A 23,555-nucleotide genomic window follows, 5' to 3' on the forward strand; every position below is an offset into this window, starting at 1 on the left:
CCCTTCACTATCTTTGTGGTCCTTTGCTGTCTCTTTCCAGTATGTGAGCATCTCTCTTGTATCTGATCTGTGATAACACAGATCAAACCCACAGCTGGGCACAGTACTTGAGCTGTGGCCTCACCAGCGAGGAGTAGAGGGAAAGGCTCACCTCCCTTGACCTGATGGTGATACTTTGGCTAATGCAGCTCAGGATACCATTAACCTTCTTTGAGCAAGGGCACATTGCTGGCTTATTTCAGGGTAAAAGCTACCACTCTTGTTCATAAATACTAGCTGTAACAAGTTAATTCTTGATTTTTTTTTTCTGACGTACTTATGTTACTTAAAAGAGATTAATATAGTATTCAAGTGAAAAAAATGAACCCATTTAATTTGACCCAGTTGAAAGATAAAAAGCTTTATAAGTTTCACGGCAGTTAGAAGAAAAAAGCAGAAGCATTCTCCTGAAAGAACTCAGAAATTATCAGCAAATGATTTCTTGACTCTCTCATTGCTGTAGTCATTTCAAAATGAATGAGGCATGCAAGATAGTTTTTTCAAATGATCCTGAACAAGCAAATGGCACAGAGATTCCATGCATCAACAATTTTCATGCTTGTCTGTTGGGTTAATAGATCAACCTCTTCTTTTATACATCTTCCAAATCTACAGTCTATGATTTTGCATATCAAAGTGTTCCTTTTGTCACGTTGACTATTATGAAAAAATTAATGTAGTGGTTAGAACTTAATATACTGTGTTTTGTTTTCTTTTTTTTTTTTTTTTTCAAATTAGACTGTTTTAAACAAATCTACAAGGCATCAACCTTGCTGCTCATTTAAATAATATTTTTAATATAGATCTGTAGTATAAGATATAAACCTACCTTATTTTTGGACTGCTGTGCTTGAAGAACTGCAAGAATTTAGGGATCATGATATTGAGTGGTCGGTCCAATACATCACTATCTAATATTTCAGCAGAATCTTCACATATCTTCTGAAGAGCACCAAATGCACCCTGTTTAAAACACAAACAAACCATACAACTGCTCTTTCACATTCTGAAGAAAGCTACATGTCAGGACAGGCAATTTCAGCACAATACCACAATAAATGTAGTAAGTTAAATGCGTAGTAAAATTGAAACATCCTTGAAGGCTTTCATCCTGTAATACTTTCATATGTAAGCTCTCAAGCTGGGCAAATAGCTGACAAGTGCTTATTTTAATTTTAGTATGCAATATTAATTTATTTAATTTTATTTTAGAAAATGCTTAAAAGCTGTTTCTTATTTGAAAAACAACCTGGTGCAGGAGTATCTAATTTTGTTTATATATGATTTTATTACAGGGTAAGACAGAACTGTAGATATGATGGTCTATTTGAGTCTCACTTTTAAGTGCTTTTTTCTGTTTGTTGGGAAAACAGCACTAAAACATTATGTAACAGCATGATACCTTGGACCATCATTCTATCTCTAAGGATTATTTTATACAAAATGCTGCACATACTTATGGAGACAGTATCAAATAACTGAAGTTGTGATCACAGAATTTTATTTTTTATTCTTAAATCAGACAAGACTTTTTTCTTCCTTGGTTTATAACACTTAATTATTTTTCTTTGCATACACTGAAGAAAGAGTTCACTTCACAATAGCCTGACACAGCAATGACAGATCACATTTCTGGATGAAGTCGTATGAAAAATGAACAACTAAAGCATTTAAGTAAGAAGATTCAAGGTCAACTTGATAATGCCTAAATGATTAGGCACCACAGAGCGGTAACTTAAGGACACTTTCCACCTGAGATGCTACAACTATCCATCTGCAGCCTTATTCTGCTTTTATGTAAAGAAAACATTCATTTGAATGAACATTGAGAACAAAAAATGAAGGTAGAAAAAGAAGTACCAAATTTGAGCCACTACTATCTGAAGAGATTTTATATGTATGTACATACAAACAGAAAATACTATACATATAAGCAGTATCTATGAAGAGACAAAAATAATCAATTTCAGATAATCTATTTCAAAATAAGTCTCCTTACCTCACAAGTATTGTAATCCTCAGAATCCAACAAGCTGCAAAGCTTTGGTAAGAGTTCAGGCCAATTCTGCAATTCCCCTTTTGAGGCAATGGTTGTTATCAGAATGCCTAAGTGAATCAGAGGAATGAAGGAAATGAGATTTCGTTTTCACACATTTCATACTTTTCTCCTCTCTCCCTGTCAACCATCCCCCGTCTTCTCAAAGAACAAAGGAATTAAGAAATGGCAAACATAGAGACAGGAAATACATTTAATTATGAATGGTATTTGGAGGGCTTCGAAATGCAAACATTGGTTGTTTCTTCCTCCTACCATGAAGGGCTCAGACTTGAGAACTAAGGCAGAGAGTAATTCCAGTTAAGGAAATAATCATGTCCAAACACTAAGACAGGTTTGACTGCAAAATTACAAAGCACTGTAAAAATCCTGACCTCCAGTAAACAGAGAATCCACTTTAAATTGCCTCTTATGATACAAAAGCATGAACAAAGGAAGTGCTTTATAATGGTTGTCATTATTCAGTAAACTCACAACCTAGTAGTCAAGTTGTGAACACACAACTTAACCATGTTTATATAACCATTCTGGAAACATGTTAAGAGCGAAAAACCTATTAAGAGCTTTCATACTATGGCAGGTCATCCAGTGACCATCTGTGGAGATTGGCTGATTCAGGTCCAGCAAACAGATAGCACAGGCCAATGAGTCACTAATTCCATTTCCAGTATACACAGAAATTCCAAGAAAAACAAATCAGAGGACCAGAACAGGGAAGGCTGCTGTCCTGCTTTCAGTTGGGACATAGTTAATTTTCCTCCTAGTAGCTGGTAGCGTGCTATGTTTTGGCTTAGGATGAGAAGAGTGCTGATAACACGCTGATGGTTTAATTGTTGCAGAGCAGTGCTTACACCAAGCCAAGGACGTTTCAGCTTCTCGCTCTGTCCTGCCAGCGGGCAGGCTGTGGTGCAGCAGGAGCTGGGAGGGGACAGACCCAGGACAGCTGACCCCAACTGCCCAAAGGGGCATCCCGTACCGTATGGGGTCATGCTGAGCAATAGATAGGGGTGGCTAGCGGGGTGGGGGGCCAGCTGCTCAGGGTTAGGCTGGGCATCGGTCAGTGGGTGGTGAGCAATTGCACTGTGCATCACTTGTTTCGTACACATTATCATTAGTAGTAGTATTATCATCATTACTGTTATCATAATTATTATTTTCCTGTCTTAATAAACTGTCTCTCTCTCAACTCACAGGCTTCGCTTTCCCGTTTCTCTCCCCCATCCCAGAGAGGGAGGAAGGAGGGTGAGCAAACGGCTGTCTGGTGGTTAGCTGCCGGCCGGGTTGAACCACAACAGCTGCTTAAGAACTATTACTGACTTTATACAAGTCAAAATTTAAAAGTTTGCATAATTCACTACTAATACTGGTAGTTACGCCTCATCCCATCACTGGGGACCACTGGAAACAACCTGGCTCTGCCTTCCTTGCACACTTCTTGCAGATGCTTACAGACATGGAGATCCCTGGAGCCTTCTCTTCCTAGGCTGACCAGTCAGTCCCAGCTCTCTCAGCCTTTCCTCAGAGGAGGGGTGCTCCAGTCCCTTCACTATCTTTGTGGCCCTTTGCTGGACTCTCCAGCATGCTAATCCCTCTCCTGGACCTGAGGAATCCAGTACTTGAGGTGTGGCCTCACCAGTGCTGAACAGAGGGAAAAGCTCACCTCCCTTGACCTGCTGGCAATACGCTGGGTAATGCAGCTCAGGATACCATTAGTCTTTGCAGCAAGGGCACACTGCTGGCTCGTGCAATTAAGCCGAACTTCACAAAGTAGTTTCTGACTTTTGACAGGTTTGAGTAAGACCTGAGAGTTAAAGCGGGCCTCTCCTTCTGACCAACATTCTAAGCTCCGAGTTTATCAATTGAAACTGAAAATCTTCAAAAGATGGTCTTTGATGTGTAATGAACTTCAAATCACCATTATGAATCTGTTGCTATTTCACTTGACAATGTGAAATATAACATTAGCATCAGCTTGGTGCTCTATTAGCCCAACACATGAGAAAGTCCAGAGGGATGTCAGAATTTGTTAAAATAGAAGTGCAGTTGTCATGACAGCATCATTTTCTCATTATTTCAATTATACACAACCCTAATTTATTGCACCATCACTACCATAAAAAATTTGAGAATGAAGAAAAAGCAGCTATGCTTCACTACTTTCATGCCAATAACAGAACAGGGGAAGACTTTTTTTTTTTTCTTCCAGGTGGTGTTTTGCCTCTGTATTTCCTAAAAATCTGATTTCTGAACTCCTTAATTCTAAAACGCCAAACTTCATGACAAAACTGCCCCACACAGAATAATCATTAACTTTCCTTTCCTTTCTACAGTGAAGCTCTTCCATCCTGCCACTACTCTTAGTCAAACCATTTTACTTGCTTGCTTTTTGCTTTTAAGCAGGACCTGACCAAGGTACAGTCCTGACCAAACCAGAATTCCTGGGAAGTTCTAATAGTCAAACACCTTCTAAATAGATGCATTTATTTACTGGTTAACTTGGTGGGTCCTCAACACATGCAGCAGTCCTTTTTAAATTTGAATCCACATTTTAACATTGTCTTTAGGGTTTTTAAGATCTGTACTAAACTAAACATAGAAGTTTTGCACAGTTACTCATGTTGGGGTTAAAAAAAGCATAACACTAAGTGAGGAAAAAATAACACATTTACTATTCAATCTTAAGTCGCTGACTCTATTGCTGTATTCATTCTCTTCTGTGAGATGACTTCTGACAAGAGAATTTATCAGCTTGCCTCCATCTTGATCAAAAGGTATTAGCTTTCGTCTGCTTAGCACCAGATACCAGAGACCACAAAGGAGCAAAGGCTGCATTACTTCTCTGGCGGTATTTTGATGCTGCTGTATTTGCTTGTTTTCCTCTCAGAATTACAGAGATCTTAATTATGGTTGTCCCATTAAATTGATTGTGCTTGAACAGCAAAGAACTACTCATCTCAAAGAGCAGCTCTGACTTGTAAATGCCAGCTCATATGCTAATAAGCTGTGTAGGTAGGTAGTAACACATTTACACCTTGCTGATATCAAGTCACTGGTGGGTATTGGACCAAGCTCACTATTAAGACAGAAGTCTTTGATGACTTCACACAGGAAGGTGCAAAGCATGTGCTAAATAGGAATCCTTATGTACGTATGCTCACAGTTGATCACTTGGTATGCATCTTCAGAGTTTGTATGTGACTGAATAATCCTGCAATCACTTACAACTCAATAGTAATTTAACTATTAATCCACACACTACTTTTACTAGCAGAAATCAAAGAACTGATTGAAAGCATATAAACGACCCCTACAGAAAAGCAACCACCACCAAACCATGAAACAGCCCTAAGACAGCACTCCAAATGGAGCTGGAATATCTCCTTTAGACAGTTCCATTGTAGGCCACTGACAAGTCCTATGAACAAATAGTAAGCACAATTTCTAGCCTGAAAGTTTCTACTGTTGTTAAGGAAACGGGACATTAATAAAAATCAGCCTCAAAAGTGATGAGACCGAAAAAAAACAAACAAACGAACAAACAAACAAAAATACAAAGAGAGTAAAACCTAAGAGTAAATAATATAGTGTATAGTGGTCTGGGGAAGCAATCCTATAGAGAAGATAAAAACAAAACCAAGTGACTCTAATGGAGCAGTAACTGGTAGATTATTTTATATGCTTGCTGAGCCAACAGGAATCAGTTGATATGAGCTGAATTTCTTCTGAATTGGCACATAGCTCTCTTTCTTCCTTTTATAATCAACTATATCATTAATGCTTTTTTACCTTTTTTCTATTTTTTTGGAGTGGACAAGGAGAATTACTGCAGTGACTGTAGTAATTAAGGGAAATCATATTCTCAAAGAGCAGGCAGAAAAAAACCTCTGCTTATAAAAATAACAATAATGCACACTTGCAACATTTTATGGAAAAGGTGCACTAAAACATAGTTAGGAAATCAGAACTTCATGTGGCAAAGAAAAATAATAAAAACACTTACAGCTGATGTTCTAATCACCACAAATTATCTACTGTTTTTTAGAAGAGGTGTTTAACAGCAGAAGCTCACTATGTGAATGTATGTCACGCATGGTACAGTAATTATGATTCCCTGAATGTACGTGCATACATGGGTGGAGAGGGAAGGAAAGAAAGCAGCTACAAAAGTATTAAATTGAAACAAATGGAGTGCTGAAATAGTTCTGAAGTCAGACCTTTGTTCCTATTTTCAGGTAAAAAAAACAGCAACAAGCTGAATTTTTATAGATTCACGTAAACTTATTTTAGTTTTTTTGAATTCCTAAATCAACTAAGAAAACAGGAAGCAAAAATAAGTCCAACTTGCACATATTCATGTATTCATACTGAACATGACTATCCGCATTGAAACATTCTGAAGTTGCAACAATTATCAGAAGCAGACAGTTTCAGGAGTTTACTAACTCTAGCCTCCTAGTGAGGCTCCAACCCGTATACTCTGCATCCTGAAAATGTTACCAATATCAGTAAGACCAAACTCACCTACAGTAGCTCTGATCAAGGGAGAGGAATCACCAATGTTGTTCAGACATTCACTTTTAATGAAGTCAGTTACCCCATTTGGGAAGTTGTGAAAGTGTGCTTTTACATTATTCTTCAAGATAAGACCACTCAAAGAACGTGTTGGTTCATCTGCAACAGAAAATAAGTTACATTCAACCTTCAATCAGCTCTTAGGATAAGGCAGATTTCCAAACAATGCAACAAGAACAAAGCTTATAGTGAGATATTAATCTTATCTCTTCCTCAAATGACACCCACCAATTTATGTAGCAAAGCTTTCTAGTTTCAGAATTCAGTATTTCCATTTATTCAAAATTAGACTATTAGCATTGCCTATTCAACATTTTGAGATAGTGTTATAGAGATATAGGCAGGGAATAGAACTGAATTACAGAGTAAGAGAAAAACCTCTACTCCCTGAGAAATAGCATTTTATTTTTCTACAGAATATTGAACTCCCTTCAGATACCAGCTGTTCTATTAAATTAATAGCTAAGAGGGGAAAAAAAAAAAAAAAAGGCTTTAACCACTGGTAACAGGTGTTATATAGTGAAAACCGTAAGAAAACAAGTTACCAGAATGGACCTAAACAGAGTAAAAATTCAAGATAAGGCCACCTTGAGTTTCAGTTCAAGTTTGCTGAGCTATTTTTTCCTGTGTATTCCTCTAAATTACTGCAACAGGAAGAACGGAAAAAGAACAGCTGAGACCTTTCAGTTATATTGGAGTAGGCTTGTGCTTGGTTCTTCATGAGAATGAGTACCTTAGTGTTACTTCTAAAACACGCTGAAAGTGAGATCTGGATGTTCTATATAGGAAGTTTATACTGTAAGAACCTTTACATTTGCAGTAACTCTAGAGAGCATGTAAAGGTAATTTTAATTAGTATTTTAGTCACGTTTGAATTTCTTGTGCTGTTGTTCATAGCCCTGACCTGGGCAAGAAATAAGGATATTCAAATTTCCTTTGCAACAAGAATTACAGTTTTCACACAGACCTATTGTAGGTTTTCAAGAGGATTAATATCCAAATAGAATAAAGATAAGTAAAGTAAGATATGCACCTTTCAAAGATAAAGTAGTTTAACATTAAAGCTACTGCATCATAACATAGTACTCTCAGTACATCCCAATGTCTTCAACATCTGGCAGTCAGACACTTTCGTTATGATCATGGCTAATTAAAACAGAAGCAGCCCTTCTCAGGACAGGGTTTTTTGCTTTGTTGATTAGAAATTAAAGTTCATTTTAATCAACCTATCTTATTTGAGCTCCAAAACCAGAAAGCCATCAGGCAGTCTTTAATCTAGTTTCTATGTTCATATTTCATTTTTCCTGAAGAAGCATTATTTGTCATGCTCCATAACTATAAATGTATTGATTCAAAAACATAGCTTTTGTATAGAACTCATTTTTATAAACCAGAAAGCCACACTCTAAATAAGTATTTGAGACAATTATGCAACTTTACCTACACCATAGATTTTAAGTACCATCAAACTTTAACCAGTGGAAAAAAACAAAACAAAACAAAACAACAACAACAAGCAAACAAACAAAAAAACCACATTGTTTCATTTGTATAGTGCAGCAGCATTTCAAGGGCCAACAAGTTTTCTGGGAGAATGAAAAAGGAGGGGCAAAAAGTGTTTGCTATTTTAAATAGAGAATAGATGCATGGAGCAGCTTTTCACAACCACAGAGCTTGGTTATGACTTGTGACAAACCATATAACTACTACTTGGCAAGTCAAATCAAATCCATCAAATTCCATCTTTTTTTTTTTTTTCCCAAAAATTTGAAGATATCATCAACAAAATTCTGGTGGAGAGTGACCTACAGAAAGAAGTTCCCATTTGAATGTACTATCAGCTACAGTTTTGACTGAAATACTTACTGAATTAAAGTAAAATCTCTACATCTACTATTAAACCAATTTTATCTGCCAAACTCTGACTGTTTTACATAACTGCAATCCATTGACAGCACATCTTCAAGAAATCCAGTGCTCTGTAAGCAATTAAGATTGTGCCTATGTATTTGGCCAGGATAGAAGCCAGGAAAGTCCTTCTTTAATTCCTATGTGATTTAAAGTCCTTGAAAGCCACAACTTACACATCATCTTAGTGACCAGTTAGATACAATACAATAACTGCTCATTTTTCATCTGTCAGCAGTATCTTCTTAGGGGTGCAGGAGGTCAGAGTTACATCCAAGGTCTCATTAGACATGATATGTTAGCTGCTATTAGTATAAACCAATATTAGCCAGAAAATACTAAACACTACTTTAAGGAAAACAGGTGTCCTTTAGAATGCCTTGACATGATTGCGAAAGTGACAAAACAACAGCTTCAATTTAACCAAGCAAAGATACAGGTACTAAGAAATTTCTCAGATTAGCCAGCTGGTTTAAATAAATATCAAGGCTGTCTTTAAGAAAAATGCTGCTGTAGTACTGCCTTATGGAGCATCCTACGGAGTGCAGCAGTATCAAGTATCTCAGATCCATTCTTCTAGCCAAGATAAAGATAGCCAATAGAAAGGCTCTTTTTCATAGTAAACATTTATCACAGAATTGCAAAGATTCCAAGGGATTCATACCATAAGTCACATCTCTGTCAAATGGCAAAGAACTAGAAGCAAAAAAAGGAGAAAGATTAAAGACAAAAAACAAAGCCAATTATCACCATGCTGAGAGGTGGCAAACAGATCACAAAGGTGGGCCAAAGAGACTGCTAAACAGACCCTGACTATTTAAGCTACAGAAGCAACATAGAATCTGATAATCAGGTATTTTAAAAACCACACCACAGTCAGAATCTCAGTTAGAGAAAAAAAAAGTCTGATACTGCATGAAGATATTTATGGAATTCAGGGCATTCAACAACTTAACAGCTACACCGTCAGAAAACAGTAATATAGGTCTCAATGGAGTTTTTGCTGTAATGCCAAGATTACAAGCAGATGGCCTAAGAGCTGAGTAAGACACTCTTTGGTCTTCATAGATTTTGTACTAAGTTCTGTCAGCCATATGCTTCAGCCATCAAAAGAGATCGCAGTCTTGCCTTCTATCTCAGTCAGCCCTAAGTACAGAGTGGACAAGAACATACAATACAAAAAACAGGGAAGTGAAGCAGACCTCTAACATTTGATGTCATCTTCACTGCCAAATTAATCAGCAGAAGATTCCCCACTCACCTTACCTCACTTCACATTAAAGCTATTCAAATATTATGTGGTTTTGAGTAAGTTTTCAACTCCCTTGCAAGGCTGTAATACTAGTTTAATGCTTTAATGGCTCACAGAGTAAGTACTTAAAAAATAGTACTTAAAAGCACTGCTGTACTTAAAGAATGAGGTTGTGCCCTTCAAATAAACACATTTCCTCTAATCAGAGCTTGTATGATATTGGGTATATATGGGAAAGCAGTGCGTCTTCTGTAGTTCATCTGGAAGTCCAAGCGAGCTAAGAAAAAGGCTACCATACAGAAAAATGAATGAAATATGCGACCACGTAAAGTGATTTATAGACTCTTACTCTGACCAGTAAAATATTGATAGAAGTAGACATGGGTGCCATGATGTCAGTGTAGTGTTCTACCTTAGTGGACAAGATGTCACGCAGATACATATTAAAGAGTGTTATTATTCTTTATAAAATTATTCTTCATAGAGTTACAGATGAAAAAAGGTTTCTCCTGCTCATGAGGCTAGGTGTTGGTGTCTGACCTAGGCTGTGATGGCTCCTAGGAAGCAACACCATCGCCTCTTTGTAGAGTGTCAGAAAGCAGACTTGCTGTGAAATGTTATGATGACATTGGAACAGTTTCAGTGGCTTATCTTGCAGTGCTGAGGCAGGTGCAACTGATTAACTCACCACTCTTTGTGAAGCCAAATCTAGCCCTATAAAAGGAATGCCAGTTATCAATTCCCACACTGTTCACGCGCAAGTAACAATCCCATCCCTTTAACGCTAATTGGAGGGGAACACAGAAAAAAATGCCAGCAATAATAGTACACACTGTATTTTTCCTACCCTCAGAGCTGAATATCTTTCCTGCAAGCAATCTGAAAAGCCATGTAAAAGTACATCTTGATCCCACAGTCAAGATGTCTGATGGTAATAAAAACTGACTTCAATAACTGGCCAAGAATTACTCCTGCTTTTGCAAAGCATTCTGAAATCCTTTCTCCTCCTTTTAAATGGCAATTCTTACACTTCAGAACCCAATGAAGATTTGACTCAGCTGTGCCTTCTGCTTTCGCAAGTTATTCAGGTACAAGAGTGTCATGACGGAGTCATAAGTACCAATAATGACTGCAGTCTGCATTCAGCTCAGTACAGGCAGCTTATGACAGCTTAGCCCTATAGCACCTGACTGAGCAATGCTATTCCTTCTTAGTGAAATTGGTTGCTTCATCTGAAACAGCACACATCGACCATTCAAGCAGGTATAGATTCAACAGAGCATATTTTTATTTCAGTATCTCCAAGGAAAAAGCATTCACCTAACTCCAGGTGATCAGAAGGATGTTCTCTTAACCAGAGGATCTACTACTGCACGGGCAATTCTGACTGGGAAGCTGTAAGACTCAGAGAATTTTTAAGCATTCCACAACGGTCGAGAGCAATCTCAACATGAGCCAGCAGTGTGCCACAGAAGTTGAGAGGGCAAACTCCATTTTAGGTGCATTAAACATAGCATAGCCAGCCAGTCAAGAGAGGCAAATTCTCCTACTATATTTAGCATTGGTGTGGTCTCACCTTAAATGCTGTGTGCAGTTCTAGGTTCAAGAATAAGGAAAGAATGTTAAGATACCTGAATGTGTCCAGAGGAGGGCAACAAAAACGGTAAAAGCTGGAAGATGGTAATGGCTAGAAGGCATATCTCATGGCACATGGGTTGTCTAGTTTGGAGAAAAGGAGGCTGAGAGGTAACCTCACTATTTTCTGCAGCTTCCTGAGGAGGGGAAGTGCGGAGGGAGGTGTTAGCCTCTGCTCCCTGGTCACCAGTGACAGGACTTGTGGGAACAGCACAAACCCAGGGGAGGGTCAGACTGGACATGAGGAAAAATTTCTTTACTGTGAGGATGGTCAAGCCCTGGAACAGGCTTCTTAGAGAGGTGGTTGATGCTCCATGCCTGTCAGCATTCAAGAGGCATTTGGATAACGCCCTCAGCAACATGCTTTAACTTTTGGTTAGCCCTAAAGTGGTCAGGCAGTTAGGCTAGATGATCTTTGTAGGTCCCTTCCAACTGAACTGCTCTAAATGACTCGATGATCCTTGTGGGTCCCTTCCAACTCGGGATATTCTGATTCTAAATGGTAGACACTCCAAGCTCTTCCTCATTTTCCTCCCTCCACAAGGAAAGGTGACTGTGGAAGTCTGAAGTACAATCTGGAGAATAAGGAGGCTGAATATAGATTTCAAATGACTTGGAAGAAGAGAATCAGCACAACCACATATTGATGCTTCTTAGATAGCGTCTCATTTTAATTAGTATTCCAAATAGCAGATCAGTCACTTTGCTCATAGTAAGAACTCTTGTGAAGGTAAAACAAAAAAGTTAATTTTCTCAAGTAATAACAGTAACAAAAGAAACTATATAATGGAGTACTGAATTAAAAGCATGTATCTGCTCCCTAATTTATTACTGCAGGTTGATGCACATCTATTTAGGAAGAACACTCCCACTAGTGCAAAAACCCTATGCTGCCATTTAGCAGAATGTAACCTAAAATAGAAAACTGAAAATATGAGTTCAAGTGTACAGAAAAGTCAAACAGAAGAGGAAAAAATATGCCAAGTGCAGGTTCAAGAAATAAAAATGACAGAAGATTGCCTTAATGAACTAGTTACTAATTACAGGGGAAGAAGACTTCCTGGCAAGGAAGTCTCAGGGAAACAAAGTAGTTTGTTTATATAACAGAACCCTGTATGTGCCTGCAAACACAATTTTTTGTTAAGCTATACCTACAGAATTCAGACAGCAAAAGTGGCCAAAACTTCCAATGCACGGCATGGCATACTATACACCAGTGTTGGTGAGTATCTTTTATTTTGTACTTCCCAATATTCACTTCACAGTCTGAACAGTATTCTGAATTGCCCAAATTGATAACAAGGCCTTATTTCATTCATCCAATTAATCCTTGTGTTCCAACAGCTATTCATATAATAGATGTCATGTTCACCTTCAATACATTCAGAGAGTGAATAAACTTCAATTCATCTCACCAAGCAATTTCTTCAGAGAGATTAATTACTCTAATTCCTAATTCATTCATTGCCAAAGACTGGCTAGGTCACTTCCATCACAAAGCTCATCACTTCTTTTTTCCAATGCACTTGAATTAATGCTAAGGTACAGACAAACAGAAGAGACAGAGGATTGTAGTCTTTTTTTCTCCAACTGCAACAATATCCTGTATTTGTTACAGAGTTTGGGATATTGTAGCAAATCTTATTCTCCTTACACTTAATTTCCATTTGGCATTAATGATTCTTCTGTTCTTTGGTAGAATTCTAGCACCAATTCAATTGCTGGATCAGGAGGTGATGCATAAAATGGCAATAAAGAGCTGAGACAACCAGTTTCTGGGGATACAATAGAGAAGCTGAAAAGAGCAGTGAAACCAGAGAATTAGTTCTTTAAAACTTTTGTGGTTTTGTAAGCCTATAGAGATGCACAAATTTTTGCACTGTTTGACCTGTGGCCATTATTAGTTAGAATGAATAAAACTTGTACGACTAACCAATAAATTAATTTTTGGTCAGCAGTTCAACACTCTTCCCATGTTCTTAACAGCTCAGCTTTATTTACAACACTATCTTCAGAAGCATGGCTGTTGCCACTTAAGCAATAAATATGCAACACTCAGCATCAGCAGAACACTTCCAGCCTTGTTTTGGTATCTTACAGGCGTTCCTATACTTAGGCAATTGTGTCAATTTTTTTTTCCATGACTCACATGAGTCAACTGAGCACCGATTAATTTCAGACCAGCCACTGCATTTCAAGGTTGTTAACATACTCAAATACATTGAATGTTTTGAAACATCTCCAGTCTTGTTTCTGACTGGATAGTGTACCTTAATCTTAAAGTATTATACTTAAGGTTACTTAAAATCCCAGGGGAGGAAAAAAAAAAAGATACGTTTTTTTCCTGCTGTAAAGCTCATAAAGGTATTTCTGTAGCTGTCACTCTGAAGACAACATTTATCTTGTCTCATGACACTGCTCTGTCAGGATCTTTATTTTTCGGTTTTAGCTCTTATGAGACAGCCTATTTCTCAAAAATGGATCAGAAATCTTCAGGAACAAGAGTGACACTTGCGATGATTTTATCACATTTTGCATTTGCACATATTAAATCCACACCAGTAGTTAAAACACACAGCATGAGCTTATTTCTAAAAAAGCCTCAACGGCTTTGAGAGCAAAATGAGCACACTGAACAGTTTTCCTTTTAAATAGAAGTTACACCATAACAGTTAAAGTTGCCAATACTACAGGAGTAAGAGGGCAAAACATAAGCGATGCTTATAGTCACTGTATCACCATCTACAAGTGAATAACACTACTCTCATCTCAGTCACTTGTTTTTTTTTTTTTTTTAAAGCAATCCACACATGTATATTCTAACAAAGAGAAGATGAAAACCACAGCAAAAGACACGCTAGTCTCAAGCACCTCAGAACTGCACTGAAGCAAACTCTACTACTTGGTGGACAGAAGTACACTGAGAAATCACACCAGCAATGTCTTCCCTCTTCTCTAGGGAAACACCACACAGGGACAGTGGGTACTGGCTTTTTAAGTACACTTCAATATGAGAAGCAACAAAGCAAATGTCACTGGGTAAGAAAGTATGACTCAAGAAAAGTATACAAATATATGCCCCTTGTTGTAGCAGACTACATTTAGCTTTTGAGATATATACTAAGGTAAGACTTCAAAGAGATGGCTGAATACCTCCCACTTACCCCAGAAATAAAGCCACGCTTTCTTTGGAGCCAGAACAGACCATACACTAAAGACCACCTAAACTTCAGAAAAAAAGTTTGATAGCCTTAATAATCAAGGGCAAGTCCGAGAACTTCTGTCCTTTCCTTTCAGAACGCTATTCAGAGAAAACAGAAATTCTAAGATTTCTGCCCCAAAATGACTTTGCTTGCAGTGAACAGAGCTTTTGAAGAGCCTACACCAATGTAAGCAGATCAGGGTACTGGGTTAGAAAACAGGTACTTGCACTCAATAGACTTGTTACTGTAGCTGCTCTTTCTCAATATTTACCTTACTCCTAAAACCCATAGAAGGAAAGAGATAATAATAGAGATCCCACACTCTGATTCTGGATGCTCACGATAAGGATTTCTGAGAAAGCATTCCTGAACCATAACACAATCCACTGGTAACTTCAAAGTTTCTTTCAAGACTCTTAAAAGAAAAAAATATTTAGATTCGTCATTTCTCACCTATGGTATATATGCCATGAAACTGCTTAGGAGAAACATTTTACTGAAGTCTGTATTACAATACAGACTTCAGGGGGCACAGAAAGGAGGAGTTAGCTGCCATACAGGTGAAAAAGCATGCAGTTTTCAGTGCTCTGATCTTACAAAATTAATCATCTCATGAGTTGGTTGACCTTAATAAATGTATGCACCTCAATTACTTTTTGCATTGATTCTAATACCGAGGTGTCTTTTTGTTTTTTGTTTTTAATTCTCAATACATCAGAATTTAAGGGGAAAATATTTCAGTTGTTTTACTAGGACACTATACATTCTGTGCAGCACTTTAAATTCTAAGTAAGGGTATATTAATCTGAGTTTAATTCTTAATTTTAATCCCATCAGATATCAGATTCACTCTTTGACAGCTATTTTAGTATATTTAAGTGACATCATGATGGATGACGGGTTTTGTGAGTGATTTTTTGGGGGTGGAGGTGTTGTTTTAATTTAAAAAACACCTTTTTCTGGTTTAATCCTGCTCATCAAAAATACGTTCCTGAAACTGAAAGCTAGTTAATCAATACATGATCTCACAAGATCCTTTTTTTGCTCAGCTTCAAAAATCTTTCAACACCAACTTGCCAAGTCAATCTGTAATGGAATGAAAACTACTGGCCAGACCATATTTAATTTCCAGCACTTATCAGAAAATATTCACTTTAAACCTACAGAACCACTCTGGATCCCAGTAACAGTTTAAGAAAAGCCATTTCAAATTTCACCTGCAGACCTAGGTGAATCGTTCGTGTCATTATGAATAGAAAATAAGCTACCATGTGTGTCAGCTTCTATTGAAACAGAAACTTTGGCTGGGGAGGGAGGATGGGTAGGAAAAATACTAACAAACCTTCCCACAGTAATGCTCCATGAGCAAGTAAGGCACTCTGAATAACAAAGTGACATATGAAAATAAGAGTGGTTGAGACACTGTTCTATTTTCAACTATTTATCCTGTTGTACCTATACAAAGCCTGCTGGATTCTGATCTTGGATCATGTTTTAGTGACTGACTCTTCAGCCCATCCTGAAGTGGGTTTGGTGTCACTAGCGTTACCTCTGTGGACAGATTATACCCTAGTGCAAGGCAACCAGATAAATAACTATGGCTACATGGGCCAGCTGAATGACGTCAGGACCATTATGTGTTTTTCTCAAGGTACGTTGCCATTACCCTAGGTCCTGGCAAAAAGCGCAGTAGTGAATCTAAAGGACGAAGTAGCTGGAACCCAACTCAAGGCTTTAGATCCATAAACTAACGATGACTTCTATTGCTTGTCTAAGCACGATAAAAGACAGATCTGAGAAAGGACTTATTTTTTTAAAAAATAATTATTTGTTTGTTTGTTTTTAACTAGAACTTTTATTAGTAGCCATGTTCTTTTTTCACAATATAAAGAGGTATCAGGTATGTCAAATCTTACCTAAGAAGCGGTAAGCTTTGACACAACTTCAGTTCCTGCAATTCTTATATAAAACATCCACTGTCTTGAAGGCCACATCAGGCCTTCAAGAAGAATAGAAGACCACATTAGTTCTGACACATTATAAAGACAGCTTTCTTTTTGCTGTCTCGGAGTTGTGAAGACCTTATTCTGGCATGGACATAGTGGGCATCCTCCACAGAGATTACAAAGTTGCAATGTAGTTTCTCTACATAGTTGAACAGACAACTGTTGCCAGGAAGCAACAGAGTAGTCTTTGCTGATGCAAGCACACCCTGTCATCTCAGAATATGCTGATACAACACTGTATCCACCAAGTATCATGCCACAATTATGACAGTTGTCACATCCAATACTCCCTAATAGACAAGTTGAATTTACGAAAATTAGTCGAGTATTATTGGTGAATGACAACGGTCATCAGCTTCTGATAATTTAGTGTAAGCCTGATCATCTTCTTATTCACAAAGTTCAGAAGGCTGTAGAAGATAAAGATGTAATTATAGGTTAAAAATAATAATAATAAAAAAAAAACAAACAGGGTATTGTAAGGATTGTTCTACAAAAGCCAAGACAGACGAATTAAGAAGGATGCTATTTTTGCCACTGTGTTTTTGATGGGAGGAGGGGGTTAAGGTATCTATCAAATATTTACTTACAGAAGGTATAAAACAATTAAGGTTTTGATACAGACAAACTTGGGGAATTCCATCATTTGGGTCAGTAAGGTCTGAAACAAAACTCAGAAATTCTGCTTACAGATTGAGCCACCTGTATTATGATACCTAGAAATCCTTCCTCTGATCTGCCTCATGCTTCAGATGTCTTGAACAGGTGCCTCAAAGCACCATAACTAGAGACTGGAACTGCCTGCAGCAAGAGAGTGAGAAGGCTCAATTTTCAGATGTTTTCTTGTCCTTTCCTTCAAGGGAACAGAGTTGGGACTACAAAAGCAAAAATGTAAATAAGGAGGATTTAGATATGTGACTCGGAACAAAGAATGAAATCTCCAGAAAGGTAAGAAGAAAAGAACAGAAGCAGACGTGACACTCTTAACTATTTTGCTCAACCAAAAAAAAAAAAAAAAAAAAAAAAAAGACAAGGATCTGGGAAGCAGTAGTAATAACACACACACATTCCAGAAAGCCAGAAAGTTACTTATTTACAGAAGACAGGCTTACAGGGTTCTGAGCTCAGTTCAGGGGACACCTTAAAAAAAAAAAAAAAAAAAAAGAAGATAGATGCCAGGGCAGCACAGCACCACTACATTATCTGCCAGGCTTTATACCTGTCAAACCAAGAAGGAACAGCTACAATAACAGAAAATCTGAATGATACTTTCATTTACAAATAAAGACAAACTTCTTTCAAACACTTTTCAATTAATATAGGCTTCATCTTGCCCAACTGAGGATGACCTCTGAGCACCATACTTCTTTGGAATTACCTTCTGGAGATCTATACTTCAGCCTTCAATGATTTGGGACACTTTATTCCATCAGCTTGCCTACTGTCTGACTTTCAGGACAGCATGCTGTTTCCTGGATGTTTGTTTATTTTTATGTTTTTACATTCTATGATAGATATTTATAATGTCAGGATTTGCATTTCTGAAGATAGCATTGTAAGTCTGGACAAACCATTACAAGAAAAAAAAGCTCGGGCATGCGTTAGCTATAAGACTGACCTTGTATTTCCACTGATAAATTGTAGCAGGGCAACACCTGCATTCAGGAAGATCCAAGCCTTTATCAGCTTAAAGAGACTCACAAAAGTCTAAAACCAAAACCAAATCAAAGCCTACATTATGTGCAGTAGTACCACAAGAGACCTAAAACCTACATGTTATAAGCATTCAGATACAGGAACTTTATTCGGACAAAGCTAAGGCTGGAAGGGAAAATAAAGTTAGACTTCTTCAGAAGGAAAGTAAAATTTCTGGTACTAAAAAATGGCGACAGTTTGGTACAAACTTTGTTGCGGTAAAATAAAGGTGCTTAAAATATGCTTAGATGACAGCTCCTGAATGTGGGAATTCTGTAATGGTGGATTAAAATGCATGCTATTTCCCTTCTCTAGCCAATAGACTTGTAGGACAGATTGCCAAGAGAAAACTCCTCAGGAGAGAGACAGTGAAAGAATACTTCCCAGTTGTAATGAAGACAGGGTCCATCATATTTCCCCTGCTGTTCCAAGAGGATGCAAGAGTATTTTAACTACGTAACAGCAGTTCTAAAGACTAATAAGGGATGGAGAGCTGCTGGCTCTCCATCAAAAGCAAAACTTCCATAAATAAAACCAAAATAAAACCTCCATTCAAAGCAAAACCAGCCAACAGTCCTCTGTTATCTGTCATTAGTCCTATCTAAGCAAGGTAACAAGATATTTGGAACTTGGCAAACACCATGAAAAATACCAACACTGGACTCTATTATGACACAGAATCACAGAAAGGATGAGATTAGAAGGCACCTCTGAAGATCATCTGATCCTACTCCCTTGCTCAAGCATGAGCACCTGAAGTGGGATGCCAAGGACCATGCCCCACCTTCAGTAATCTGAAAGTTTCCTGACCTTGAAATACAAAGCTGAAGAAGACCAGCAGCCTTGGACAAAAGATTATGACTGAAAACATGATTGATGCAGGACAAGATCTTCTCTGAAGCAACAGATACTTCTCAGTAGTCTCACAGAAGACTACATGATGTACTTGAGAGACATTGGTGCAGGATGATCCCAGACAGCTCTTCTTAGAAGTTAACTTGCTACTTCTCAGTTTGGTTGCCTTCCTCAACCCACCAAATCCTAAATGTTTCCTCCCTGCAATGTAACAGCTTTAAAACAATCATAATGATTAGCATCTCCTACCTTTCATTCCATTCCAAATAAATTAATGTGTGTAAACATTAAGAAGGGGTAAAAAGATTATTGGATAAATTGGATTGGAGAAGCTGAGAAGTCCTTGGCTTGGTGTAAGCACTGCTCTGCAACAACTAAAACATCAGCGTGTTATCAGCACTCTTCTCATCCTAATCCAAAATGTAGCACCCTACCAGCTACTAGGAGGAAAATTAACTCTGTCCTAACTGAAACCAGGACACCTAAGCAGATTCATTAGAAAGAGAGATCCTAACATCATTAAACATACATCAGTACCTAGAACCTCAAGCACAAGTGGTGAGCAGAACAATAAAGGGGAAATTAGCAGGTTAACTGGTGTTAGAGAACATACTGAGAGAAAAGATGTGAAGCAACCTCCTCACCATATCATTTGTCCAAATTCCAGATCCCAGTACCAGACTTGATTTGTGTTTTTATTTTTCTGTTACTGGTTTAAAGCACACAAGCAATTAAGGTATGATACCACATTCATTAACATGTAAGTGTTGGGTACTTTATATCTACGCTACCAACTTGCTCAATAATTTATTAACTTGGCCGATTCAGGTCTTGAAAGCACTCTCTCAAATTTCAGAGATTTCTCCAAGACCTTAAAGATTATCAGAATACTTCCTATGTGGGCAATCCAAAAGCACTGTGGCATATCCCAGCCTTCAAATGTGAAAACATGCTATCCTTCTCTCTTCTTCCTACTTTGGTATGCTGACAAAACACAAACAAAACACTAGTTCAAACAGAATGTAAATGATCTCGCCAATGCTTTAAATATTACAAGGCCACAAGTAAGTAAAATATAATTCCAAGTGGAAAAAGCAAGCACACCTAAAGCTCAGAGGTAATACACTAAAAGACAGAAAATGCATTGTCAGCACGACACTAGGGAAAAAAATCCCAAACAGCCCAATGTATTAACGACAAACATAAAAAGGCCACGTGTGCTAAAACAGGTCCTGAAATAAATCTCTCTCACTAGTGAAGACCTCACAGATCAGTAGCTGTAGTACACTGGAAAGAAAATCTTTCATATGAATTTACCAGCAGGTAGAGGTTATGCAGTATGCCATACAGAGCATGTACTAAGATCCATAAGAATAAGCCCTCAGTAAATACTGAGTGGATTTCTAACTCCATTTTACTAGAATGACAGGGAGATGAAGGGGGGAAGGAGGTGTTAACTAGAATGCCATTTTACTAGAAAGACTTCAGGATAAAGGTTCTGACAGGCAGCCTTTTCAGACAACTCTAGTATGTGATCTTTAAAATGTTTAGCAGGCTGACTACTAGTGATATGATCGTAACTAGATCTAGCAGCATGTTTTTATGTTGTCTACAGTCACAATTCATCACCATGAAGCAAGTCTATTCCATTTTCACTACAGTCTCAGAGAAGTATGATGCTCCAACACTTCTGATAAGATTTCATAGGAATTTAGAATGGAATCTATTCTAAAACTTTGAAACTACAAGCAGCAGTAAATTAGCAAATATTTTACCACAAAGTTTCCTGAGGGGATGAGTTCTCAAATGACTATCGAGATCCACACACCAGCAAACTGACTGCAGGAATCAGCTTCTTATTTCTCTCAAGGTAAAGAAAACAAAAACCAAACAAGTGAAAAATAAAACCAGAATAAAACAATTTGTATCTCAAGAACTCACCTTCAGACTTTAACTTCGTAAGAACGAAGATCAGGTAGTTGTTGAAATCTGGATACTGATTGAGTTGTTCTAGTTTCTGAGGAGAAAGACTGTTAAGGAAAAGTGAAATCTTCCATATGCAGCTTTTATAGCTTTCCAGACACAATTACTATTAAATTTATTGTGTGCTACTGTGTCATTTTGAATGGTTGTATATAAAAATTAAAATATTCTGAGTAAGAACAATCTGAAAACAGTCTGCAGTCTTCATAATGAAGCAATACCTTTTACTTGTGGTGAAATCTGAAAAAAAAAAACAACATCCAGGGACATAAACAGAAGTTAAAATATTCTTAAAGAAATATTTCTAAAAACACTATAAATCTGTTTCTGTATAGTTTTGAATTTCAGTATTTACAATCAGAGAAGCCCGCCAAACTAAGGAATCCACTGAGACACAATCCCACAATACATTTCTTGTTTTTCTCCGCCATAAATAAAAGCACTTTGGCCTATCAAAATCATAAATAGCTATTTGATTTTAATGCTATTCACTTTCTTAATACCAGACAAACTTTTTTTAAAAAATGACTCTAACTAGCTGCAGCCTGCGCTCTCAGCAATGAGAATTAATTTAATTGTAAATGCCTGGATATTTGTAACAAGTTTATGACTTGTTTGAGATGGTGGATAAGTATAGAGAACTGTTCTTCCTTATACAACCCATTTTCTAGAGTGCCAGCTTTCTGAATGTCTTACTAGCAATATCAACCTCTTCAGTATGTCCCTGGGGAAACTACAAGAAGAATTATTATGTTTCTGAAGAGCTGCAAAAGTATGTAGCTGTTTTTCTAAAATCTACCGCTTCTTCCGCCTCAAACTTCTAAGTATTCTGTGCTGTTTGTCTGGAAAAGCAATCTGGCATTCTCCTTATATCCTGTTCTTGCACCCTGTTATGAATTGATATGCTGCTCAACAATAGTATTGTAAGTCATAAATACGCAGCATCATCTTCAAGTTACTGACATACTGATGATACCTAGTAGGTTCACACCATCAAGAAGTTCAGCAAAAAAATAGTTTCTGAAGAACACTGCTTGATTCACATGCATTGCATTGATTTCACTTGCAATTTAGCTGAACCTTTAAGCAATCAAAATAGGGAAAACCTTAACCAAATTCATCTGTTTAGTCTCCATGTCCCACTAGGTACCTCACAGTTCTGAAGGATCCTTTTCCTTCTAATGACCAACAACTAATTTATCTAGTCTCAAACACAAACTTAAGAAACTTTTTAGATATTTAGGTTGTTTGCATCGAGTATTAACTTTGCTAGAGAAGCCAGTCCTCTCACCACTCAGTAACAGAGCAATGCACACTTATCACAGCTACAAGATATTTTATCGTGAAACACAAGAGATGAGTGTAAATGGAAGGATGGCCATGCCACGTGAAAGTAATACTGACTGTTCCACGTGGTGCCTAGAAATGATAAAGCACATATCTCAAGATTGTTGTTATAGCTGCCATGCCAAACAGCTCTTTCAGGAGTCAAAAAAAGTAGGGTACTTTGTCTTGTAATTTTTTTTCCCTTCTCCACAATTCAGAAACATGACCACCAAAGCAGTGGGTTGAGAATTACTAACGAATGCAGGTCACAATGCCTCAAACATGAAGCAGCAGCAAAAGCAGGCAGAAAGAACTCAAAGAGCAGTATTAAATTAGAATACACCTCACCAGTCTAGGAATCAAAGAATAGCTAATAGGCCAGATTTTCCTCAACATCCTCTTCACCTACATTTTTCTTGGAAGAAAAAAAGAGTTAATTTTTTCATCTGACAAATGTTTGAAAGCCTTACTGATTCATAACCTAAATTAACAAAGGATTTTGGCTGACCTGTGCTCCCCCACTTTATTATATTTGAGTTCTGAGCACCTAAATGTCAGAACTGTGTCATAATGAAAAAGCACAAGTGAGTACACTGATAATCTTACATTAAATTATGGACTGAAAAGTCCTTCAAATTTGAAACCATTAATCGCCATCTTGCTTGGACGTGTTAATAAGTAGCACCCTACAATACAACAGCTATCATAAACGGACTGAAAGGCTATTTATTTATTTAAAATTACAGATCGTGACCTGTCAAGAGGTATTAAAACATTTTTCCAAATTATCAAGTGCACTTTTGTTAAAAAATAAATAAATAAATCTGCTCATCTTCAAGACAGACAACATCTACTATGTTGCCCATCCAACATTTACACTGATACTTTTCAAAAAAAAAAAAAAAAGAGCAGGTTTTTTGAAGATGAGCTGTGAAATGTCTTTCTACACTGTAACATCAGTAGCTTTAAACAGTTTCACATTTGAAATACTAAGGAACGCCTGCTCAAGCTTGAGGCATTATCAG

General features: G+C 37.5%; 1 protein-coding gene across 2 annotated transcripts in view; it reads right to left on the reverse strand.

Moving 5' to 3' along the window:
- The window catches only part of TNPO1 (transportin 1), a 56,629-nt gene that overhangs the window by 31,628 nt on the left and 1,446 nt on the right, over window positions 1–23,555 (reverse strand). For both annotated transcript variants that reach the window (XM_032205371.1, XM_032205370.1), the window contains exons 3-6: window positions 21,163–21,238; window positions 6,617–6,766; window positions 2,039–2,145; window positions 869–1,002 (exon numbers count right to left, since the gene is read on the reverse strand). In XM_032205371.1, the coding sequence (XP_032061262.1) occupies window positions 869–1,002; window positions 2,039–2,145; window positions 6,617–6,766; window positions 21,163–21,238 (467 nt within the window). The remainder of the gene's footprint in view (window positions 1–868; window positions 1,003–2,038; window positions 2,146–6,616; window positions 6,767–21,162; window positions 21,239–23,555) is intronic.

Source organism: Aythya fuligula, chromosome Z (genome assembly GCF_009819795.1).
Source record: "Aythya fuligula isolate bAytFul2 chromosome Z, bAytFul2.pri, whole genome shotgun sequence".
Lineage (NCBI taxonomy): Eukaryota > Metazoa > Chordata > Aves > Anseriformes > Anatidae > Aythya > Aythya fuligula.